This window comes from Zosterops lateralis (genome assembly GCF_965231275.1).
Source record: "Zosterops lateralis genome assembly, chromosome: 10".
Lineage (NCBI taxonomy): Eukaryota > Metazoa > Chordata > Aves > Passeriformes > Zosteropidae > Zosterops > Zosterops lateralis.
Genome location: NC_139770.1, coordinates 17,655,309 through 17,672,839, shown reverse-complemented (window position 1 = coordinate 17,672,839; position 17,531 = coordinate 17,655,309). Strand labels below are relative to the sequence as shown.

The 17,531-nt window shown below is 40.3% G+C and overlaps 1 protein-coding gene and 1 long non-coding RNA gene across 3 annotated transcripts in view; one reads left to right on the top strand and one right to left on the bottom strand.

Moving 5' to 3' along the window:
- The window catches only part of LOC310913286, a 29,686-nt gene extending 15,771 nt beyond the window's left edge, over positions 1 to 13,915 (top strand). Inside the window, exons 2-3 of one of the 2 annotated variants that reach the window (XR_014590788.1) lie at positions 12,118 to 12,219; positions 13,775 to 13,915. This is a non-coding gene — a long non-coding RNA (uncharacterized lncRNA). Of the gene's footprint in view, positions 1 to 12,117; positions 12,220 to 13,771 lie in introns of both variants that reach the window. The other variant, XR_014590789.1, reaches the window with a different exon arrangement.
- Positions 1 to 16,643, bottom strand: part of FARSB (phenylalanyl-tRNA synthetase subunit beta) — a 37,031-nt gene extending 20,388 nt beyond the window's left edge. Inside the window, exons 1-15 of the mRNA XM_083868581.1 lie at positions 16,570 to 16,643; positions 15,517 to 15,572; positions 14,982 to 15,136; positions 14,350 to 14,422; positions 13,935 to 14,050; positions 13,343 to 13,493; positions 12,039 to 12,147; positions 9,730 to 9,800; positions 8,369 to 8,430; positions 8,230 to 8,281; positions 6,677 to 6,738; positions 6,058 to 6,265; positions 5,551 to 5,631; positions 2,450 to 2,542; positions 245 to 362 (exon numbers count right to left, since the gene is read on the bottom strand). Of these exons, the coding sequence (XP_083724707.1) occupies positions 245 to 362; positions 2,450 to 2,542; positions 5,551 to 5,631; positions 6,058 to 6,265; positions 6,677 to 6,738; positions 8,230 to 8,281; positions 8,369 to 8,430; positions 9,730 to 9,800; positions 12,039 to 12,147; positions 13,343 to 13,493; positions 13,935 to 14,050; positions 14,350 to 14,422; positions 14,982 to 15,136; positions 15,517 to 15,572; positions 16,570 to 16,627 (1,465 nt within the window). The 5' untranslated portion in view covers positions 16,628 to 16,643. The remainder of the gene's footprint in view (positions 1 to 244; positions 363 to 2,449; positions 2,543 to 5,550; positions 5,632 to 6,057; positions 6,266 to 6,676; positions 6,739 to 8,229; positions 8,282 to 8,368; positions 8,431 to 9,729; positions 9,801 to 12,038; positions 12,148 to 13,342; positions 13,494 to 13,934; positions 14,051 to 14,349; positions 14,423 to 14,981; positions 15,137 to 15,516; positions 15,573 to 16,569) is intronic.
- Between the last annotated feature and the right edge of the window lie 888 nt (positions 16,644 to 17,531).

Below are 17,531 nucleotides of genomic sequence, written 5' to 3'. Positions count from 1 at the left end.
AGTTGCACTTTTGAAGAGAGCATCTAAAATGAACGGTGTTTCCAGGCACTCCAAAATCCAGCCTGTAAACCAAGTTCTTATATCTCATGCTGTGCACATTAATACAAAACCCCACTGTAGTATGGAATGACTATTATTATGGAAATGCCTATTTTAAAGGAAATACAGACTTATTCTACTATTACCATTTGGTATGTAAATGTATTTCCATTATCAATGATTCTGAGGAACTTTCTCTTCTTACCTGTATTAGGATCTTTTACTACAATGTCAGAAATCTCAAAGAGTTTGAGAGGCAAGGGCATCTTCCTGTTGGAAGCAATTGTTTTCAGCAGCCCAGGAAGGAGGGTTGTACGTGCCACCTGCAGGGCAAACAGAGATGCTGCAAGTCAAATCCCTTCCAAAACATCTTTTTCTTCTTTTATTTTTGTTTTGTCCATTTGTAACAAGAATTTAAGTAGTTAAGTGCAAATACTTCACTTATCTCTTATGTTTAAGCAACTTTGATTTAGAATTACTAAACCTGGAAATGTACATTCTCTCCATGTTCTATATACTGCATTTTCTCAAAGAGTTTATATGTGAACTTAAGAACTGGTACTATTTCACAGGTGGCTGAGTTGCAGTGCAGGGTAGAAAAATAATATAGAAAGTGAAAAATTCCCATAAATTTACTATCACTTATACAAAAGGCAAATTCGAAGTGCAGTTTTGGAAATATCAAGCATTATCTAAAATGTTATCTTTATACTATAGGAAAATGCTATGTAATATTCAGTCATGGACACCTGAAATCTATAGAAAATGTGTTCAAAGAACCAAGAGACAATCACACCTGTGAATGTACCTGTAAGAACAGTAACATTTCCTGTGTTCTCTATTCAAATACTTCCTTTGAATTGCACCTTATTTTATTTGTCAAATAGAAGAGTCTGATTCAGTGAATCTAATATAAGAGGGGTGGCAGTGACTTTCTGCTCCTTGACTGCAGCTTAGAAGTCACCATGTGCTCAGCCAGTCACCATATGCTTAGTCATGCAGCATTTCTGTCTGTTTATCCTACTTTTCTTAACCAAGGAGGAGTTCTAACTACACATTCAGTATAAGGTGGACCCTGGCATCATCCTGCCCTTCCCTTGCTGGCAGAGGACAGGGGATGGGGAGAGTCACCCTGAGAATCTCATCCCACCTACCATCTAAAGCTGAAAGTTTATAGTGTATCACAAAGAGCAATCTTTCCCAGTTTTCAGGGAGGCCTAAGATTGAAGCTATTTTTGCCACAAGGAATTATCCATCCAATAATAACCCTGATTAGCAGCACTGCTACTGCAAAGGCCTGCAGTCTTGCAAGAACAGGAGTCTGAAACTGTATCTGGCTAGAGGGGCTGTGATGTTGTCTCTTTTTGTTCACACTTTATTGTTTGTTAGGGGTACATTCTATATTGCTCACTATAATCACCATGCTAAATGATAAAAATGAACAGGTGGTAATGGTCTAAACAGGTTCCAACAGTGTCTTTCATGACAGCTTATTTATGGTACCAAATTAAAGAAGTGCAAAATTTCTGTTCTTGAGTCTCAGAGCAGCAGAAGACTGTCATCAATACTAGAGACAAGATCTAGGAAGGTATTTCAGAAACTCAGAGAAATCAGATGTACTGAAGGTCTTAAGGGAAAAAAAACCCCCACAAATCACAAAATATTAATACCTAACAGACTCCTGAAACTTTTCAAAACCTTTCTAAAGTGAGTTTACCTTTGTATTTCTTAGGTTAGAAAGAAAAAAATGGGGCCTCTAAATTTATGTTCCTTGTAAACTAAAGAAAGTATCTTAAAAAAACCAACAACACTCTTGAACAAAAGAAATATAAAACCTATGGCTACTCTTTGGTATTTTCAGAATTGTTGAGAATGCCATACTTGAGCTCTCACTTTCTGCAGTAGCTAAGATCAAATGATCTAGAAAGGAGTATTAAAATACTTCAAAAGCATCACAGAATTAAACAAAAAACCCAGACAAACCCAAAACAAGAATAATGATGATCAATATTTAAAAAAACACCAACCCAAATGTTTCCTACCCAAAGCTCAGGAAGTTTCGAGATTGCCCAGTCTAATAGTTCCTTCTATGTTGAATAGGTTTTCTAGATAAGGGAGTTGATCAACCATCTGGGATCTTCTGCAATAAGACTACTCAGTTTTGCCACATTCTGCCACCCAGAGCATGGTACTTTGCTTTCTTGAAAAGCTGATAGTATTTGACACCAGAAGAGAGATTTCTCAGTGGAGTAACAGAAGACGACACGTTCAGCACATAAATATACACAAGCTCTTTAATGCAGGAAATGTAGCCTCTAGTTTATAAACTTTATTTCCTGTAGGTTCTTTTCTCTCCTTTTAACACGTAGAATCCATGACAATATTGCTTTCAACATGTAAATGATCTCACCTGAAATTCTGCCGTTTTGGGGTTTGCTATGCGCACGGCGTTTGTCGCAGAGATGTCCATGCCCAGTTTATCTGCAATATCTTCCTGAGAACACTGAAAATGAGACAAAAATCTATCAAGGTCAAGTAGCTAAAATAGACAGTAAGCCAGTGATGAAATTTGGTATCAAGAATGAACAATGGAATTGTAGCACTGCCCCACAATATATCCTCTCACACATAACACTCATAATACAAATTACGCCCTATTCTTTAGATTAAGTAGGCAAACTGGTTAATTTACAAACGTTAATTACTAAATAAAATACAGCTGGGTTTCAAAAAAAAAAGGCAAGTGTTTATTTAGGCTTCTGTCCTGGATTGTTGTCATTTATTTTAAAAACAGGCTCAGATTCTGCACCCTGACTTGTAGATGAACTATTTTATTCTGAAAATAGCACTTGTAGAAGGACTGGTATCTGTTCTTTCACACAAAGTACAACAATCCCTTGAGGGACACTAACATAAAGTACAGTATTGTCTATCAAAAACAGCTCATATGGCCAAGCCTTCAATTTTTAGAGCTGCGTAAGATTCTTGTAGTTTGTCCAATTTTTGGGGTTGAAGTCTTTTTAAAGCCTATATTCTAAAGGTGTATTTTTTAGCTGGTCAGTAAAACAATATCCATTGACTTTATCAAGCTCAGCCAATGTCTGTGCACATACTGCAATAGATGCTACTTCTAAGAGCCACACTTCAGATTTCCAGAATTTATAGCTTTATTAGAGTAATAAAGAAACCAGAAGCAGACTAGGCATGTAATTGAGGATTTGCTTGTGTACTGCAGTCTCCCAGAAGTGTTCCCTTTGCACTGGCAGCGCTCACAAAGTCTGTTGATAGACCAACTGTGAGAAAAATGAGCAGATGATACCATCTGAAAAAGTGGATTATTGAATAATCATTTTAAAAAATCCCAAATAACACAAGAAATGCTGAACTTAGGAGGAGAGAACTGTGTTAAACAGTTTTCAGATGTGTATCTGAACGACAGCATGTTACTGTGATTTAACTAAATGCATCCTGGCTAAACTGGAACTCCTCACAGAAGGCAACATTATTGCATACAAATGTAATTTGGGGCTCTAACCAAGAAACAGATTGAGTGCACAAATACATAAGCACTGTTTGTCATATAACACTGGGGTACAGAATGCTGTAGCATAAATTATATGTTAAAAGTTATCAAAGTCATAAGGTTCACACTGGTGTTTTAATGAAGTGTTGGGGACACAGCAGACTGTGAGTTTCATCCTGCCACAGCAGAAATACAAATATGAAATGTGATACCATGACACACTGCATGACCTTCAAAAATTCTGCTGTTGCAATTCATGAAGGTTCTCAGTTGTAGCAATGTAATATCTTAATGTAGTAATGTAATATATTACATGTTCAAGACATATTATCTATTTGGTGCTGAAAAAATATGAACTATGTGTTTGAAGAACCAAGCAAGAGTGCAGCACTCAAAAATTAATAATGAATTAGGAAATATTAATTTTGGATAACAATATTAATGAATAAAGAAAAACTTTAAAAGCTCAACTATAGGTACTGTTTCCTCAACATGGTAGTAACCACAGGTCTGAATACCTCTGCCAGATATTAGCACTGCATGAGCAATACTACTTAATTGTTCTGGTTACTTAAATGAGTTAATAACCAAACATTAAAACTGAAATATATTTTTCAAAATGAGACCAAATTTTGCTTTTGAAGCTTTGTGTAATCTGAAGGTATTAAATTTTTCTTCAGTCCATTCTAATTACCAAATCTGGTTGCAATACCTGAACTTTTCAACTTCCAGAAGTGTTTTAGGTGCCTGAAATACTGCATCTTAAAATATTTTAGTAAATTAGTAAAAAACAATCTGTGAGCAGATCACACTCTCTCTTAAGAGGTTGGGTACTTTCAAGGATTTATACCTCTGGCTATCTAGTAAGTTTTAGGTTCAGGAAGGAGTTGAGAAACTCCACAGACATTTTAACAGAGTATGTGATGGTAGCTACCTATATGCTAAAACGTGCACGAATTGGATATTTAGACAAAGGCTTTGAGTAGATCTTGCAACAGAAAGGGTTTTTTAAAATGTACAATATATTTTCAATAGCAGTTTCCATATATGGACAGTTACCATATACATTTGGAGGGCATGGGAGTGTATTTAACTTTTTTGGTTTTAATAGTAAATCAGGTTCTCTGATCCAGTTCACAACTAAAGGATATGAGCCATGACAAAGATGTTGTTTCCTACTGTACATTCTATTTTAGCACAACAATCCTGCTGTATAATTGCCATAGTACAAATTATGGCATCAGTTAATACCAGAGTGGCACTTGCTGCTGCAGAGTCCTAATTCTTGGTCAAAGACTACGAGCATGGCTGTAACAAATAATACCTAAAACCAGTGATAACAATTTTGTATTTTTTATCCGTATTTGTTATCTATATACCATATCTCTATTTGTTATCTATATTCAAAACCCTACCTGTGGTGAAATTCACAAAGGATGTCCCCTTAGTGTCTGTGTATTGTAACTTTTTTAATGGATATTCTTAAAATAAGCTCTTTGCAGACTGAATTCTCTAATACAAGGAATCCTGGGCAAGTGACAATACTAAAGAAAAATACAGAAGCAGGTAAATCTCAATGCACTGTAGGAATACCCACCAGAAAGTACTAAACTTTCATGTTGGTTTTCCAGATTATTGAATTATGATGAATTTCATATCTGCTGACCAAACTCTTGAGAGAGATTTGTTGTCTTACAATTCCATCCTATCAAGTTAAACTAAAAACAGTCCTTCAGCAGCTATTTCCCTCTCTATACTTAGAACTACATACCACATTAACAGTGACTCATTTAATTTCTCTGACCTACAAACTCACCAAATATTATACTGTGATTCCAAAGCTCTAGTAAACAACCAGCTGCCAAAACAGTATTGGGTAATACTGGTACATTTATACAACAACATATCCTGAGACCACCCTCTGCAGTTTTGACTGCATCACTATTTGAACATGCAATTAAGAAAAATATGAAATCAGTGTAATATACCAGGGCAAAAGTGAGTACTTCAGTGAATCCAGCAGCTGCCATGTCCAGTCTCAGAAGTTCTGAGAGCTTATTGAGGGGGAGCTAAAATGAAAAAAAAACACCAGTTTGTAGCTTCCATCTAAAAGCATTTTGCTTTTCTTTCCTGAGGTGACTCTGCCTGATACAAGATGGTAAATTCACTAGGGAGGGACTATGTTGTGTGCTTAAAATTTTTGAAAGCATTAGCCAGCTGCCTTTAGGCTTGCCTAAGGAAATGAATCTCCCAATTAGAGATTTAATATGGGCTCCCTGCTTAAACCCTGCCTTTTTTCAAGTACCAGCAACCACTGGCCTTAGACTTATTCAAATCAGTGGGGCATCTGTTTTGTATCCCATCCATGGTAAATACTTCTCAAGGCAAAGCATGTCAAAATATTTAATTCCTAGGTTCTGTTTTCCCCAAAGCCCTTCTGGCATGCAGCAGTCATTTACTGACAACAGAGCATTCATTTGAAGGGGCAATCTTACTTGATTAGCTATGGTGTACGTTTTCGGAATCACCATCTGAATGTTGTTATAACCATAAGCTATTGCTGCATCTTCTACGATATCACAGGCATGGATAATGTCTGCTCTGGTGGGAGGGATTTCAACCTCTATATGGTTCCCATTCCCTGTGACGTGTGACTTCAAACACATCCTAGTCAGCAGCTTTGCCAGGTTTGATGGAGTTTCACTGAAACAAAACAAGAGAGTGGTAATTCATGGATTTTGCACTATATTGACTCGCTTTGTAAAGTGATCAATATTTTTCTGCATTGCCTCATATCCTGAAGAATCTGCAAGTGCTTTATAGACTGTACACAGACTTAGCATTCAAACAGAACCAGCTCAGATTCTCACTCATGAGATGGTCATTTTCCTTTACTTCATAACAGTATGTGAAGCCATAAAGAATCATTCACTTTCCCTGAAAGCAGGGGACTCTGTAACAGAGTCAATCTAATTACCCAAGATAACTCTTTAATATTTTGATAAATTAAAAAAATCACACAGTCTAAACATTTTTAAAACAATGCAATAATCAAGGTCTCCTAGTACCCTTGTCATGGTTAATAAAACTATGTTTTCATTTGCAGTAACACACCTGATTCCTACTTTCTTGTTAATGTATTCAGGTTTCACCTTCTCTGTTCGATAAGCCAGCTCCTAAAAATAAAGACAAAGATTTTAAACATACACAGTGACTGCTGTTTCTACCTAAGAGGATTCAATCTCAGTAATCTAGCTCCTAATTGCCATTCTAAGATGACACCCACAGAAGACAAATGTGGAATATTAGGCTATATTTAGCATTCTAAAGTTAACAGGAATGTTGAAAATATACTCCAGTACGTGATGCAAAAGCTGTTCTTGGTTAAGCTGGAAGGGTGAAGGCAGCATGAAATCCCCGTTATTGAAACTTCCCATAATTTCTGATAAATGCAGGTAACAGGGTCCCTGAAAGTTTCTGGTGAACAGTTCATCCTAAGTCAAAGCCCTAAAGCACAGAATGGTCATGCATGAGATCTCATGGTCTTGTACAGATCAAATGACTTTTAGGAGGAAAAGGAAAGAAAATTTTCTATTTCTTTATTGGCACACAAATACCTTCCAGCATTTTACTTAGCAAGTATTTTACTTAGCAACATGTTTAAGACAGTTATTTTGTATGTATTTATGTATTTCATGTGTTTCTAAACTTCTTGATATACAAATCCTTAAGAACCATAGCCTCTGAAACGTGGGGATTTTTTTCTTTGTTTTTTCTAGGGAAGCTGCTTTGGTTACCACAGAGATTTCGATTTTGTTGGAGATCTTTTCAGGATTCTTCATCTTTCCTCTGGTGATTAAAACTGACATTGTGAAAAGAAAAAGCTAAAATGACACTAGAAAACCTCTCAGCAAAAATAAGTTTCTTTCCCTCTAAACACTTTGTACTCCCTTGGTAAATCTGATTTTATGAACTCAACCAGATCTGTCTTCAGTTACTTTCAGGAAACACGAGGAATTGCTTTCTTTATACTTATTAAGAGAATGAAAATATAAGACTCCACTACTGCAAAGAGGTCTGTCTGGGGCTCTGAACTGAACTTGTAGTCAACATTCTGCCTTTCAGACCTTTACACAGTTGGTGTCTGTAAAGTGAAACACTGAAAAATGCAGCGTTACAAGGTTATTTTAACTGAAGGGCATTAAAGCTTCCAGATCTGATAAGTACATTATGCTGAGGCTGGTTTCACTTGTCCATAGGCTTAAGGCTGAAGGACCTCTTCCTGCATTCATTTTTCCTGATTGGAACACATAGGTTTTAGAAGCTTTAGACACAGATGACGACCTTTGATTGCAATCTTTACTTGTTCCTGAAAAAGTTCCTATCACAGGCACTCTAAACCATAACAGTGTATTTTCAACCTCATCATAATTCAGTGGAGCTTCAGGATGACTTTCCTAGACAAGGAGAAGCTGGAGCTGGAGTTATTTTTCGTGGGGTTAGAGGAGGTTCTGACTCACTAATACAGAGAAAGTGCCAAGCTGGGTTTTTACACTGCACACCTCAGCACATGCTGCTGCAGGAAAAGAAAACCATGTCCCTCTTAGCAGACTTTGTGTAAATAAAGCCTCCCCCTAAGGACAGAAATATCCCAATGCTGTGCTTACCGGATAGATGTGGGTCTTCCCATTGGGATAAACCACTTCCACTGCTTCAACACTGAGAGAGACAGGAAAATGTAAGTAAAACTGGTTTTTAACACATGGCCCAGATGTAATGTCCCTCTGCCTGGAGATTTTTACTCACGTGAATGGCTTCTCACAATATTCACTGAACATCGTGACTATAATATCAAGAACAATTTTTGCCTACAAAACAAACATAATAATCACATTGAAATCTGCCATCTACTTGTGTTGAAGTAGACAAAATACCTTAACAAAACCCAGGGAAAATATCTCATCTTACACCCTCTTCATTCTATGCTAATTTCCTAGCAGTCTAGATTACTAGATTGAATTATAAAAACAATTTTCCTTCTGATACAGACATTTGTGCAAAAGCTTGAAAATCTTTGCTTTTCAAGGTTCTGAAGCCTTTGTGTCTCTTTTCTAAATTCTGTTCTTTAGAAACAGGATTTTTATGACCATTTGGGCCTGGGTCTTCCTAACCTTATGTCTAATTAGTCATTTTACTGACGTTCAAGTGAGAATGGAAAGGCTGAAGGATCTGTATTTTTTAGCAATACATTATCAAATAACCTTGTTTGCAATTTTTTTTTGTTTTACAGTTAATATTTTAAGAGATTAGTATAATGGAATGTAAAAATGAGATTCAAAATAATTTATCAATCCACAAAGGGAATTTTTTTGATTCCTGACAGTGTTAATTTCCTCCATGTAAACAGAAAAACACTACATTTATTTTCACTATCAAGACAAGCAGTAGCAAGAAACAGTTATTTATTTGTTTGCTTAGAAGCCACTCCCCAACATGCAAATTTATTTGTGCTGTTAACTACATGCCTGCAGTAGGGTAAGTTAAAAGCAGTTTTGCTCTTAAGCATTAAGTTACGCACTTCAGGGAAACTATCAATGAATGCACAACCTATTCAAGAACAGGCAATTATAACTCCTCAGCTTTCATGCTTCAGCTTTGAGTTATAGAATTTGCATGCAGAAAGACTTGAATTTAGCAATTATTTGCAAGGCATCCCTGCTTGACAAAGATAACTAAGTAGCAAAATTCTTGTCTTTCTTCCCTCAGCCCAAATTTTCAGTAGTAGGCAAAATGAATCTTTACAAAGAGTATTCTGCCAAAAGAGGAAGTCTTAGTAAATTTTATTCTTTTCTAAGCCTTTCAGATTTAGAAAAAGTGCTCAAAAAGAATAGTCTCTAATTTACTTGAATTATTTTCTCATACAAACTGAACACTTAGTGTCAACATAAAGATATAGTAAAATCAAAATTCAGTGAAAACACAATGTTATTTACAGAGCAAGCCTGAAACTGTTTCCAGGGAATTCCACAGTCCTACAATTTTTGTATTGGAAGGTTGGCTCCATACAGTAAATGCCTTGTTGTTGAAGGTCTTTGTATTGGAGCTCTATTATCCAAAGGGAAAATAATTATATTGAAACATATCAAAAGCAGGAAAGATTAATTTACCTTTGTAATATCTGTGCCTGTACATTCAATAAACACATTTCTGGTATTTAGGCTTATTTTTGTATGATCTCCTAAAACACGTGAAAACAAAAACATGGTAAGATATATTAGTTATATTGCAATAGCACTGATACTGACTCATTTTGTGTCAGAAAGATCATTGTTATCTTCCACAGCTTAAAAAAGCCACTATCTACTGCATCAACATTCACAGCTGTTGGCAGACGAGCAGCTCTTTTTATTTTTAGATTTATGAATCAAATAAAAGGAAAAAGGCAGATCAGACACACTGACTGGATTATGCTTTATACTGCAAGACACAGGGATCTCCAGGTATCCTGGCACCCAGCTGGAAAAGCCAGCTAACAGAAAAGTGGCCATCTGCTGTTAGCAAAGGGCTCTGCACTGCCACAGCATCCCATCTTCCTTGGCTTTAGTCTGACATTGACATCACATGTGTGATAGATGCCACTTCCTTGGGCAGGAACAAATGAAATGGTTTTTAAAAATAGAATAAAAACTATCAGTAGTCATTCTGTAGTCTCCTGACACTGTCTGCTGATACCCTGTGGGTTGCTCTACAGTAGTGATTTAGCTCCTAGTATGGGTCCTTCTAGGTGTGAATTTGCTTTGTCTATACTGGCAGTTATGATGTGTGCACTGAAGCACATCCCTGCTGCACTCAAAAATTTTCTTGTCTGGAAGAAGCACCTGAAGTGTCCTTTTTGCAAACTGGATGTGAAAGCCCGCAGTGGCTGGTTCCCTACAGAAGTGGGGTCTGTTAGTAAGCCACAAGCAATCTGGAGCAGCCGTACAGAGACCTCATTCTGCCTGTCAGGCACACATGGGCAGTGCACATCTGCAGTGAATTCCATGGCTGGGAGCCGTGCAGGAGTGGGCACACACAGCCCTAGAACCTTGTGGGATTGTGCCAAATCCAGCCTCTTTGTCCTCCTTGCCTTTCCTTGCACCATTCATTAATGCAGATGCACCCCATCAGAGCCAAAGAAAGCATTTGGATATACCTGGGAATTCCTGCTTCCTTTGTTTGATCCTGACTTAACTTCTCTGTTTTCATTTCCTATCTGAGGAATTAGGTCACAGCCAGACTGGAAGTTAGGTGCACCAGAAATTTTAGGACTGAGGGATCTTGTACTCCCTTACAGCTGTGCTGTATCTCTTTGCAGATGGAATGTATTCAGCACCTCTGGACTCGCTTCAAAGCAAATACAAGCCTTCACTTCGGTGCTTGTAGATAATCCAAACAACCAATACAGATGTTTACATTGCATTATCTGTTTAGAAAGCACCTCTGACCTGGAAGCCTCTCTTAGATACTGTTCTCTAAAGAACGGGCAGATGCTAAATTTAGCTCAACCTTTTTAATTGATAAAATATAAACAATATGCAGTGCTTATACATGGAACACCCCCAAGCTGGAATGGGTCTAACACAGAAGGATCAAGCACAGTGGTTGACACCATCTTCAATTTAGAACAGTTACTGTTAGCAGTCCCTGTCAGAGAGTTTGAGCTGCCTTTTAAGAAAATTTGTGTTAGCTGGATGAGGTCTATTAGGAAGCATACATCCAAAGAAATTATCACTGCAGATTTATTGGTCAGGGAAATTTCCTGATTCCTGACCTATATTTCAATATATAGGTAAACTGAATTATCTTTCTTTAAGGAGTAATTCTTGCCATGCCACTAAATGGCTTCAGTAAACTGTTTCTCAAAAATCACTCGTAGTTTCTTTTGCATTCATGTTCGGTAACATGAACAGTAGATCTAGAACAATTTATTCTTTTTAAGCAATTAAAAGTCTCCTGAAATCACTTAGTGTAACAGCAATACGATCCATAAAAACTAGTTCTCATTGCTGGCAGGTTCCCTGCTGTGACCTCAGAAAATAGAGTACAAAGTTGCAGTTACCAGTTACCCTTACCAGTTTAGAAAAAAATTACTTGCCACTTTCTTTTAGCTAAACAAAATGCTTTCCTAACAAAAGTTCCTGTCACAAGGAACTTCATTGAGTTGGGGAAGATTATGAGAAGCTCAATGCAGACTTTGCAGTAGGACTTTTACACCCTTCTGATGGAGATGAGAAAAAGGAACACTACGAGCCTAGGGAGGGAGCAAAAAAATTGACTCCCTTTAAACTGAAAGAAGAAAAGAAGACTTTATGAAAATGTAAGTGAAACCATTTTAAGAAAACATAACAATCCCTATGACACATCAGTATTTCTGTCAGACACTAATTCACATACAAAACAACAGTAACAGTACAAAGCAGTCACAAATCAATCTTACCATTGATGATTGGTGGCATGGACAGAACAACCCCATTGCTGTCATAAATGACAGGGTAACGTGGCTTGTTTTCAATCAGGTGCAAATAGTGCCGAAGGTGGCTGTCAGTCTGCAGGAACAAAGCACAGCCTGAGTGTCACATCAGCTCACAGGTGAACTTCCACAGAGCCACAATCCTTTGGTGAGTAATTAAGGGGAATTTTGAAGGTGGGAAGGATTGGGTTAGAGTTAGGTACTTTACTAGCAAAGGGTGTTTGCTCTCAGCAGCAGGAAAAGTTTGAAGTGAGAGAATTGGATTTTTGGTTTTCTTCAGAATGGATGAAGATTATGTAAGGATTCTCTCAAACATGTGTAGGCCATGCTTTCCAAATGATACCCTTGTTCACCACAGCAAACAAACATTGCCAAATATCCTTAGTCTATAGGAACTCTGCTTAGAAGTAATAAAAATTACCACTGCAATATTTTTAGTTATAAATTGCTGGATACTGACACATTTATACCTAAATTTGATTCAAAATTTACATTTGTTTTAATGTCATAAGTGTGTGCTGTATCAAAAACCTGATTTCCTTTTAGTCTCTCTTGTTTCTGAGCTCTCTTACTCTTCAGTCAGAGATACTTGAGGAATTGTCTCTATGGCCAGTATGTGTGTTCCAGCAGGCTGTATACTGTAATGACAGTGATAAATAGTATCATTTTCAAATGCTGACATTGGAACTGGCCACATAAACACTGTAAAGTCAGACTTGATAGGCTCTTTTCCTAGCATTTGCCTGGTTTTATCTGGATGCTGAGCCATGAGCAGTGCCAGACTTAACCTGAGACTTTTACACAGCCATGCTTGCCTAATATGCAGTTGAGTAAATAATCCAACATCTTCCCCAAGTAAACTGGCCAAATGAAGGTAACATTAAAAAATCTGGTAATATCTACCTGAATTTTTTCCTATCCTTGTACACCAAATATTTATACACAGATAAATACACAGGCCTTTTACAGCATTATTAAGAGCACCATGAAAAGCAATCTTTATGTTGATAAATTAGAAGTTTTCTACCAAACCCATTCTGGGAGTTGCTCTTAGTCCCAAAATACCGCAATGCATTTTTCACAGACAATAAAAAAATTACCATGCATTGCTCATGATAAGCAAAATATGGAATGTTCACTGGCTGTTAAGCTACAAAAGATAACTGTTTTATTTGTAAGAACAACTTTTAATAATAAGGATACGAGAGATATTTAGCCTTGGAAATTTATCTTCCTCATTTAGTGCAACCAGTGTGAAAAATTCCACTTACCCTATACAGATCCATAATTTGTGGGGCTGTGTACTCCTGGGATTGATTCAAGGGCTTAAATTTAATTTCAGAAGGTGCTTTGGCTGTAAAAGTAAATGGACCAGTGATGGTGTCCAAGTCATGGGTACCTATTGCTACTAATGCTCTTTTCCTAGAAATAAAGAAGGCAAAAGAATGTTTTTACTAGTAATATTTGGAGTTTCTTAAGAGTATGATGCTCTATACTTCTATGCATTCACAAAGCTTACTGAAAAAGCAGAAGGATAATTTTGAGAAACCTAAAAATTATTTATTAATAACATTTTAATAAATATTATTATGAATAACAACACAACTGTCAAGGCAAATCCAATGGGAATGTTACTAAACACTTCTGTCTCAACTGTTGAATGAACTGTAACAGCTATTTATGTTGAACAATATTGGCAGCAGACAAGGACAGGCAAGGAAATGAGAAGGATCAAGAGGGCTCCTACAGAAGATTTTCCTTGGCATAGCCACAACGCCTCTCTGCAACAGGGATGTGCAGCCTTAACACGTGATGAAATCATACACACAGATACTAGACCCTGCTTTAAATTGAAGCACTAACCTGCAGATGTTCTGGTGCAGTTTCTCCTGGAGGTCGATGAAGCTGTCATAGCGCTCCTTGGTGAACGTTATGTTTCGGAGGACGGCAGCGACAGCATGAGGCCGGATCTGGGCAGTCTGCAAGTTCCAACAGCAGCACGAGATGGCAAGAGACCAGCTGAAACTTTGATTTCAGCTGCATCTGAAACTTTGATCTGATCTGCTACTAGGTTCACCCCAAACAATCTGTCTATTGTTCCTCCCCCCTCCTCATTCCTAAGAACAGATCACAAGGAGTAGAGATATTTAAATTTCTTTAGCTCTTGCTCTGCAAATAAGATTTCCAGTCTCGCTGCTCTTACAAAATGGTACTGATATGGATCTTGCTGCTTCAGCAACTCTCAATACATTTACAAAGGTGCAGTAAACACTTTTACCTGTTCGGTGATAATCAGCCTCTGACCTTCACCCTCAGCTGGTATTATCTTTTCAAACCTAGGGATATTTATCCTGAAACAAAAACAGAAGTAAGTCTGTAGCTGAAATGCAGGAAACTCTACAAATGTAGCAGCAATTATAAGTAGGAAACTCTCCTGGTAACGTTTCTTGGCATGTAATTAGCTAACTTGTTGTTAGCTAATTGTGCAAAACTTGTTTCTTATGGGATGGTAAACACATTACTGAACTAGAAAAGAAAAAACTCAGCAAGATAAAGTCATTGCAGAAAAGGGAAATAAATTATTTGTTTTGGTATTTATTACAAAGGATTACAAGGAAGTTTCTCTGCAGGAGTTCTTTACAGAGGGTAAGTCTCAAATGGAACAACTGAAAACTTTCTAGAACAGATACAAAACCCAGTAACATTCTAGTCTAGTCTTTTTAAGTTATGCAATACATCCTCTCCAGAGAATATCTGATGAATCTGATCTACACACATAATCATACTCAAAATCTAAGCAAGTAGGAAGTTCTGTTTACCATTTTTATTTGTTGAAATACAGGACCAGAAATGGACCCATATTTCAAAAAATAACAAACAGCACAGAAAACTCACAGAAATTTGCCTTACCTTTCCTTAAAGACCTGCAGTCCTCGGACCAGGCCCTCCAGGCAAAGGAGATCATAGCGGTTGGCAGGAACATCAATTTTATAGAGAACAACATCAGACGCACCCTTTGCCTTTTCTTCACCTTTTTCTTTACTTATAATGTCCTTCTCAGATGTCTGAAATAAAGCAAAAATGCAGTTTTAACCTGATATATCTTAACACTGACAGCACTATGATAGTGATGATAGGAGAAACTGTATTAATTAGAAGTTTTACACTGTAATCTGCATTTATACAGCAAATGGACACATCAAATACAAGAAATGACATAAAACCTCAAATTCAGAAACCCCCAGAAAGTACTGCAATATGCCATCTTGGAGTCTCCTGCTTCCAAAGCAGTAACTTTGTAAGTCTGAGGGTTTTTTTCCAGATTCAAAACACCTGTGTTAATACAGTCCATTACAACACTGTACCAGGGGATATGCTGGAGACAAAAGCAATCCTGTCAATATGCTACATCTACTCAAAAAGCAACAAATAAAGCATTACTTACAATTTCATCAAGCTCCAAACCAAACTCAAAGCAAAGCTCATCAAATTCTTCATCCGCTGTGAGGGAAGAGGGTGAATTTTGGTTAATAAGCAGACCTCAGACCTAGTTTTTGTGTGTGAGTTTGGAATATTTTCAAACAAGATAAAAAATGCTATTTTGGGGGGGGGGGGGGAAGGTAAAAGTAATTTAAATAATTTCCTTTATATTTGCATCTGAGTAGCAGCTTCTTTAGTACATATTTGATTTATTGACATGATATTCTTACAGTCACAAGGGAAGGCTTCTGATCTTTGGAGCTCAGCTCCTCAGCCAAGTCTGTCAGAGCAACTCTGGCCTGAACAGATAAATGAAGGGAATAACTGGGGAGCTTCTGCCAAGTGCTTCTATTCTGATCAGTCAGGTTGTTCTACAGAGGTTGCATCAACTGCGTTGTAACGTGTGAGTTACACAGGCCTGGTCTGACAGCGCAGATCTGCACCGGGCTGCCCGAAGAGCCTCAGCTCCCCTCTGGTCTAAACCACTGCAGCTCCCGAATGCTGCTTCAGCCCAGCTGTTCTTAAATCTGCCTCCTGAGACAGGAAGGGTCGAATAAACCCACGCTATTCACTGCTCGCTCTGCCTGCTCCCCTCTCTCCTCTCTCCTTCTTCGTTTAACCAGATCCTAAAACAGACAGTGAAACCCCAACCAGAACCGCCATGTGGAGACGCGTGGTTCCAATTTCCCGAGAGATCTGGCCTCAAGCAGTGCATGTGAGGGCAAAGGGCTGGCGGGGCAATGGGCTGGCGGGGCAGGGATAGCACATGGCTGTGCCTGGCGTGCCGTGGGCTGGCAGGAGCAGGCGGCAGGGGAGCCCCCGGCGCTCTGAGCTTCCCCGAGAGCCCCAGTGCCGCCCCGGGACCGGGGACACGCAGGGCGCAGAGGGCGCGGCCGGCGGCACCGTGCACGCTCCGTCCGGGGCGGGCAGCGGCGGAAGGGCCGCGGCGATGGCAGCCCGGCGGGCGCGGTGCCGGGCGGGCACGGCCCGGAGCTCGGCGGGGACAGCGGGCACTCACTGTAACTCCTGCCCAGCGCCCGGAACAGCAGCTCCCGCTTCACGCTGACGGTCGGCATGGCGGCCCGGGCCCGCACTGCGCCTGCGCCGCGCTCCCGCCAGGCCCCGCCGTGCGCCCCCCGCGCTGCCCGCGGGCCGCCCTCAGACCCGGCCCCGCGCCCGCGGCCCCCGGCCCTCCCCGGGCCCTGACACCGCGCCGGGCCGGCCGCGGGGCTGCTCCCATCCCGTCCTGCTCCTGCTGAGGGGGCGGGCGGCGCGCCGAGCTCCGGCAGCGCGGCGGGCAGCTACGGCCGTGACATCAGCCCGCGGCGGGACCCCGCGCTGTGGCCGGCGGCGGGCCGGACGGGCGGCAGTGTGGGACCGCGAGTCCCGGCCGTGCCGCTGTCCCTGTCCCGGCCCCGAGTGGAGACCGCGAGTGCCGGCGCTGTCCCTGTCCCCGTCCCTGTCCCCGCGGGGGATGGCGAATCCCGGCGCTGTCCCCGTCCCCATGGAGGAGGGGCCGTCAGCTGGGGCAACGCTGTGCAAGTTTCGGGGGGTGGCTTCTTTTTTATTTTTTAGTTTTATTTTGTCGATCCCTGTCACGGAACACCCCGGGCGAAGCGCCGCGGGCGGGAGGAGGCTGTGCGTGCGCTGGTTTAATTAAAAACGAAACGCTTAACGCCAAACACTGCAGGAACTCTGAGCTCTGGGTCAGCTCCATAAGCTCTTTAATGGTAAGAGCCTTAAGCACGTCCCCAAGTGCCGGCTCTCGGGCCGCTCCGAGGGGAGAGCCCGCCGGGGCAGCACCGCTGTTGTCTGTGCGGACGCACCTGGATCCGGCACGGCCGCGGTGCCTCCCCCGGTGCCTCCCCCGGTGCGGCTCTGCGGGGCCCGGGCAGGCGCGGCGCTCCGGGCGGGGGGAGCCGCGCCGGCCCCGGTGGGAGGAGGGGGTGTAGCCGCCGCCACCCCCGCGGCCGCGCCCGG